General features: G+C 35.0%; 1 protein-coding gene across 10 annotated transcripts in view; it reads left to right on the top strand.

The window, feature by feature from the left end:
* The first annotated feature begins 3,041 nt into the window (after positions 1-3,041).
* The window catches only part of vegfaa (vascular endothelial growth factor Aa), a 30,392-nt gene continuing 26,257 nt past the window's right edge, over positions 3,042-7,176 (top strand). For 7 of the 10 annotated variants that reach the window (XR_015510243.1, XR_015510244.1, XR_015510246.1 and 4 more), the window contains exons 1-2: positions 3,042-3,753; positions 6,122-6,164. Coding sequence is in view for 3 of the 10 variants with exons in the window: in XM_087285155.1 (XP_087141281.1) it covers positions 3,688-3,753; positions 6,122-6,164 (109 nt within the window). In the remaining 7 variants the exon portion in view is untranslated. 10 annotated transcript variants of the gene reach the window in all.

The following is a 7,176-nucleotide window of genomic DNA, read 5'->3' as shown; positions in this document are numbered from 1 at the left end:
CTTGCACTCATGGGAACTTGGAAGCCCCAGTTTTACCCCCTGCCACTTCCTACATGCCCGCGAGGGAGTAAACATCAGCTCAGATTGTCATTCATCCCCGTACTCTGGGATTGATTTTTTTTTCTTTCCCTGCAGGTTTCAAATATGCAGGACTGCCAAGGACAGGTATCTGTGACCGCTGAGGACATGACAGACAGGCACATTTGTGTGTGTAAATGAAAAACGATTTCATGTTTACACAGATATTTATGAGTTCACATGTAATCTGGGCGTTGTTCATGAGCATGAATGTGTAATTTTAGAAGTCTGTCAATATTATTGAGATATTTTATATGTTTATCACAGAGATTCCAGCGTGACGCCTTTACAGTTAGCCAATGTTTTTTGTAACTCTACAATCATCGCTTAGGAAAGAGCTATATATAGTGGTCAATATTTTTAAAACTGTCCTAAGACAAGAATGAGTGTTGTTGAATAGTTTTAGCACAACTTTGATAAAAGTTTTTGATGCCCTTCAAATGCTGACCGCAGTATGTGTGTATGTTTCTGTACTCTTTCACCCACACCAAAGGTCTTGTTTGTTATGTTTTAATAGGATACTTGTTAGCACTAGTTAACTATTAGTCAACATGAAATGACAATTAAACATCCTTCATAAGCATGGTATTGTTGTTTAACATTCCCTGCACAATCACTTGGACATAATTAAAATAAAAAATGAGTTTGTTGATATTATTTACTGAACAATACATTTGTCATCATATTTATAACCATTTTTATTATTGACAGATGCATTAGTGCATGACACCTTATAGTAAAATGTCGCCAATTCATTTCCAAACCCTATATGTACTGATATATATACATATATATATATATATACAGTTGAAGTCAGAATTATTCTCCCCCCTTTGATTTTTTTTTCTTTTTTAAATATTTCCCAAATGATTTTTAACAGAGCAAAGAAATTTTCACAGTATGTCTGATAATATTGTTATCTTCTGGAGAAAGTCTTATTTATTTTATTTCGGCTACAATAAAAGCAGTTTTCAATTAAAAAAAAAAACATTTTTGGGACAAAAGTATTAGCCCCTTTAAGCTAATTTTTGTTTTGATAGTCTACATACACTAACAAACTATTATCATACAATAACTCGCCTAATTACCCTAACCTGCCTAGTTCACCTAATTAACCTAGTTAAGCCTTTAAATGTCACTTTAAGCTGTATAGAAGTGTCTTGAAAAATATCTAGTAAAATATTATTTACTGTCATCATGACAAAGATAAAATAAATCAGTTATTGGAAATGAGTTATTAAAACTATCATGTTTAGAAATGTGTTAAAACAATCTTCCCTCCGTTAAACAGAAATTGGGGGAAAAAATAAACAAGGGCACTAATAATTCAGGGGGGCTTATAATTCTGACTTCAACTCTGTATAAAGTCAGAATTATTAGCCCCCCCTTTGAATTTCTTTTTTTTTTATATATATATTTTCCAAATTATATTTTACAGAGCAAGGAAATTTTCACAGTATGTCTGATAATATTTTTTCTTCTGGAGAAAGTTTTTTTAAATCATTTTTAAGGTCAAAATGATTAGCCCATTTAAGCTATATATTTTATGATACTCTACAGAACAAACCATCGTTAAACATTGAACATTGCCTAATTACTCTAACCTTCTTAGTTAACCTAATTAACCCCCAATTTCTGTTTAACGGAGAAAAGATTTCTTCAACAAATTTCTAAACATAATAGTTTTAATAACTCATTTCTAATAACTGATTAATTTTATCTTTGCCATGGTGACAGTAAATAGTATTTGACTAGATATTTTTCAAGACACTTCTATAAAGCTTAAAGAGACATTTAAAGGCTTAACTAGGTTATTTAGGTTAACTAGGCAGGTTAGGGTAATTAGGCAATTTATTGTATATCGATGGTTTGTTTTGTAAGCAATCTGAAAAAAAAAAAACAGTTTAAAGGGGCTCATAATTTTGACCGTAAAATGGATTTAAAAAAATAAGAACTGCTTTTATTCTAGCCGAAATAAAATGCATTAAAATGTATTCTAGCCAAAATATAGTTACATCTGTAATTTTTCTCTCATCTCTTGTTTATTTTTAGTTATTTCACTTTAAAAGCAAACAACTGAAAGAAAATAACCTATTAAATACTATAAATGTGAAATTACTGAACCTACACAGCAGTTTGCGAGAAATGCTCATTATAGAAGAAAATTCAGATGGCATTTAGAGGCTTTGGCATCTGAGCTCTTCATGTTTAATATTTTATATTGTTAATAATAAAAGACTCAAATTGGAAAAAGATGCAGACTGTCTGAGACATCCTGAGGATTTCATCCAATCCAAAAGATTTTGTAAATGTACATCTATTTTGTGCTGTATATGAAGATGAATAGCCCACATGCAATGGGAATTATGCGTAGGTTATTTCATATCTTCATAAAATAAGTCCTGACTTTTATTGAATACAAGAATAATAACATCACTGCATTGAAGAAAAAATACAATAACAAACAAATTAAGAAAGAAAAAAAACTTTACAAAGCCTCAATCATTAAGAATAAAGATTATCATAAGCTTTAAGAAACGTATTATTCTTATTATCAATAAGCTCAAGAGATTCAATATTGTACGAAATTTTAAAAAGGAAAGTATTAAATAAGTATTGTTTTTAGGAACTTATTTTTGTGTATAAAAAAATTACAATGTAACAAAAAATTAACAATAAGATCAAGAGCATGATCTTTACCCGAGAAAAACAGAAATATATCTGTTATAGACAAATTTAAATCATGTTTAAATAAGGACGATAATTAAAAAATAATATTATTCCAAAGCTGTTTAACGTGAGTGCAACTTTAGAATGAGTGAAATAAAGTCTCTTCATGCACATTGTAAAATAAGTCCTGACGAGGAGAGTCAAACCCTTCACAGAGCATCATCATCTACGTCACCTCCCACTGGCCAATCAGGCTCAGGCCGCCTTGTGTAGATTCAAGACCTGCAGCGCTGAGCGGCAGAAGCGCTGATAGACTGAGCGAGCGCAAAAGTGATAAGACCTTCCCGTACGCGTGTTAACATCCACGGCAGTACGAACCAGCGCGAGCCAAAACAGTCACGGAAATAAGACGAGGAAAAAACGGACGCGTGTGCAGCGGTCAAACCAAGGATTGCCACTGGATCACTTTACAGCAAGCCTTTGCTCTTGATGATAATCATATGCGCAGAAGCCGTCCTCTGGCCCTATAGACGCGCGTGCACACTGGAGGCTGCGCTTGGAAGTGGACGAAACTTTTTGTTTGTTTTGCCTCTGACGTTTTGGATTCAGATTCATTAAACGTCGGCTTTCCGTTATACTGTGGATTTTAATTTTAAATTACGCAGAGGACCAAGATAGTGTGGATTTCCACTTTTCTTTATATTATAATTATTATTGTTATTCTTATTTATATCCTTTTTTTTTCTCTGGAGGAGCGGGTGGCGGTCCAGAAGTTAATTTTAGCGGATTCGACGCAGGTGCTTCGGATCTGAAGGGCAGAATGGATGTGTTACTTTGACCCACGATATCACACTCGGTTCATTCATACCCAGCAGCTTCGCTTTCTTAATTGTTTTGAGAGCCAGAGACTCACCGCAACACTCCACTGGAATTACAATCATGAACTTGGTTGTTTATTTGATACAGTTATTTCTCGCGGCTCTCCTCCATCTGTCTGCTGTAAAGGTAAGGGTTCAGGGGGTCAGTATGAAATGAGAGAAATTCATGTGCATTGGGGTTGTTTATTATTAATGTGTAACGTGAGATCGTCTTAAAGACGAAATGCAATAGCCCACACCATTTATATGCTACAATAAGTTACATAAAGTTTACATTTACTTACTTTGTTTCAAAACGATTAGCCTAATGTTACTTATAATAGAAAGCAAGCTTGTATCTTTTTATTGTCATCTATGGATGACCTTTAAAGCCTTCCTATTGCACAACATGTTACTCATAATGTGGATATTAACCATAAGTTTTCACTTAAATCAGAGATGGTCCTTCTGTTGCGCTGTCTGCTTTGACAGGAATATTTATAGGCTAACAATAGTATGGGACTGCTGCTATCCTAAGGTTTAATCTCACTTAAGCGAAGGATTTGGTGAGATATCACTATATGTGAGATGTTACGTGCAGTAACGCGTCATCCGGGTGCTGAATCAACCAGGAGGTTATTTCTTACTAGTAATGCCATCAATAGAGATACAAAACGACTTTCGGCGTTTCACTTGTGCTCGCGATGCTTTAAGACTTAAGATGCTGTCACACAATGCTCTCTTGACGAGAATAACAACAAGATATTACCTGAAATCCTGCTTTTCTTTGTCTCCCGCCTAATTAATTCATTTACTTGAATAGTGGCACGAGAGTGCATGTCTGCTGTCAAGAAACACATTCGCCTGAGGTAAATTTTTACCTCGGCGGGCAGTCGTGGTTGTCTCAATGTTAAATGCAGAAAATAAGAGAACAAGAAACGTCTGCTTATATATGTAGCAGATGGTCAGAGAGGCAAACCGGGGAGATTCTCACGCAACACCGAGAGTTGTTGCGCCAGTCCACCACCTGCAGTAACGCGAGCAACCAGCAACCGGTCACACACACACACACCATGGCGAGACTAATCTGTAGGCGGGAAAGAAGAATAGTCTGAAGGATTGCTGGAAGATGATTGGCTCTCTGGAGCCTCTTTGAATGACAAATAAGGTCCCTTATGAAGATTATAGAAGGTTTCTCTGTTGTAAAATAAACTATTTATTTGCATTAATGATTTTAAAAGCCCTTTTAAGGTTTTCTTTAAATGTACCACCATGACATAAAATGATGTGAAATAAGTATAATGACTGCTGTATGTGTGTTTGAGTTAAATATGCATTAAAATACTAATATAGGACCACCCAGGACAACAAAACCATACGTGTCAATTTTTGGAAACTGAGATTTATGCATTATCTTAAAGCTGAATGAGTTTTCATTGATGTACACTTTGTTAGGACAATATTTGGCTCAGATACTGAAATTTAAGATTAAAAAGTAATACAAATATTGAGAAAATCATCTTTAAAGTCTTACAAATAAAGTTTTAGCAATCGACATTGCTATATTACTAATAAAAAATGCAGTTTGTATATATTCATGGTACCACATTTGCTAATGTCTTCATGGAACAAGATTAATTACTTAATATTGTAATGATTTTTGATAAAAAAGGGGGGGGAAATTATCATTTTGATCCATGTTTTAAGCCATGGATGTCATAACTTGATCCTGGAGGGTCGGTATCCTGCATAGTTTAGCTCCAACTTCCTTCAACACGCTTACCTGAAAGTGTTAGCATACCTAAAAAGAGCTTGATTAGCTGGTTCAGGTGTGTTTAATTGGGGTTGAAACATAAACATGTAGGAGACCGACCCTCCAGGACTGAGTATGGGCATGCATGTGTTGCATTTCCTCGTAAGATCAGACTGACAAAACGTAATATACTTATGTTTCCTCGTGAGATCAGGCTGGGTTTTGTGGTCCAGTGTCACACAGGCTACAGTGCTCATATGATAAGCTATACATACATAAAACTGTGCAAGTGATAGCACTGCATTAGAAACAAGCTGTTGTACCCCTAAATGCTCAAGTTTCACACATTCGTAAACTGACATCTCACTTCTTTCTTGTTTTTAGCCCATTAACAGATGCTAATTTTATTGAAGAACATGCAGTTCCTCAAGCTAGAGGAATCTGTTGTTTATTACCTGACAAAACTGCGAGTTTGTTAATTAAAACCATAGAAAACTAACATTGCCAGAGGAAATATCCTGTAGTGCCTTCTTCGATTATTATTTTGGCCAACGGGAGTATTTAGAGTCAGTAATCCAGTGCACATTTCCTAGTAAACCATGAAGCATCTAATAACTTCTGAACGTTATAGTATAGTTTAAGTGAAAAAAGAAAGTAATAGTTAATGCAATATGCCAAAGATAATTACATTATTATAAATAATAATCTATATCTTTTATTGTGTGTTCTGTTATATGTAATTGTCATTTCTCTATCCTGATAGGCTGCCCACATACCCAAAGAAGGGGGAAAGAGCAAAAATGATGGTAAGTCACCTTAAATGTGCTTAAATCTCTTCATAGATGATGATGTGAAGTTTTCATGACGTGAAAAAAGTATCTAAAAAGAGAGCAGCACCACCTAGAGGACGTGTTTGTAATTACACTCTCGCTTTTATCTCAAGTTCTGTCACTTAAAAGGCAGGTAATCGCCCACTGTAGTGTGTGTGTGCGTTTGTTACGCAACCCTCACTCCACCTAATATCACGCTGAAACTAAACATTCATAAATATTTGCTTAGACACTCAAGATTAGGAGATATTTCCCACCCTCATTAGGCCGTGCAAAGGATCGTCAAAGTGAATAATTCATTCTGCCCGCAAGCAACCTTGTGTGGAGTCATTGACCATGGCCGTGTTTGTTTATTAACAGAGACACTGTATGATTTATTCCTGATTTGTCCTCAAGGTCACAATTATTTGTTAGCAGTGGACCAGGTTGTTTGTATAGAGTCCCTGTTACGTTTCTGAGTGAACGCGTATTGTTATTTTTACATCATTCCCCATCTGCTTCCATTCGCATTCACTTTCCCACAACATCTGCTTGAGGATTTTGCTTAGTGTTTAAAGCACATTTGCATCATAACAGAGACCGAACCTTATTGGGTAAAGGGATAGTTCACGCAAAAAAAATCTAATTTTCTCAACATTTAATCAAACTAGATATTCTGAGGGAAAAAAATAGCCATTGATAGCTATGATTGATCTATAAATATGTTGTCAAAAATTTGACATTTGCTGTGTGTACAAACTACTTAATTAAAATTGGATGAAACTAGGCATGGGATGATAACTGTTTTTATGGTATAACGCAGTTTGGAAGAGTCAAGGTTTTAAAACTGCCAACATTTTCTCCGTAAGATATTTTTATTTACTTTTTTCCCAGCTTTTTAGGAAAACAGTATCGCCAGCAGAAAAAATACCCAAAGATGCTATTTTAAATTGTAAAGAAATCAGTAGCTGCGTCCCAAATCGCATACTTATGCACTATTCTGCGCCAT

Source organism: Danio rerio, chromosome 16 (assembly GCF_052040795.2).
Source record: "Danio rerio strain M-AB ecotype USA chromosome 16, GRCz13ab, whole genome shotgun sequence".
NCBI lineage: Eukaryota > Metazoa > Chordata > Actinopteri > Cypriniformes > Danionidae > Danio > Danio rerio.
The sequence above is the reverse complement of the archived record's forward strand: the minus strand, read 5'-3'. Positions and strand labels throughout refer to the sequence as shown.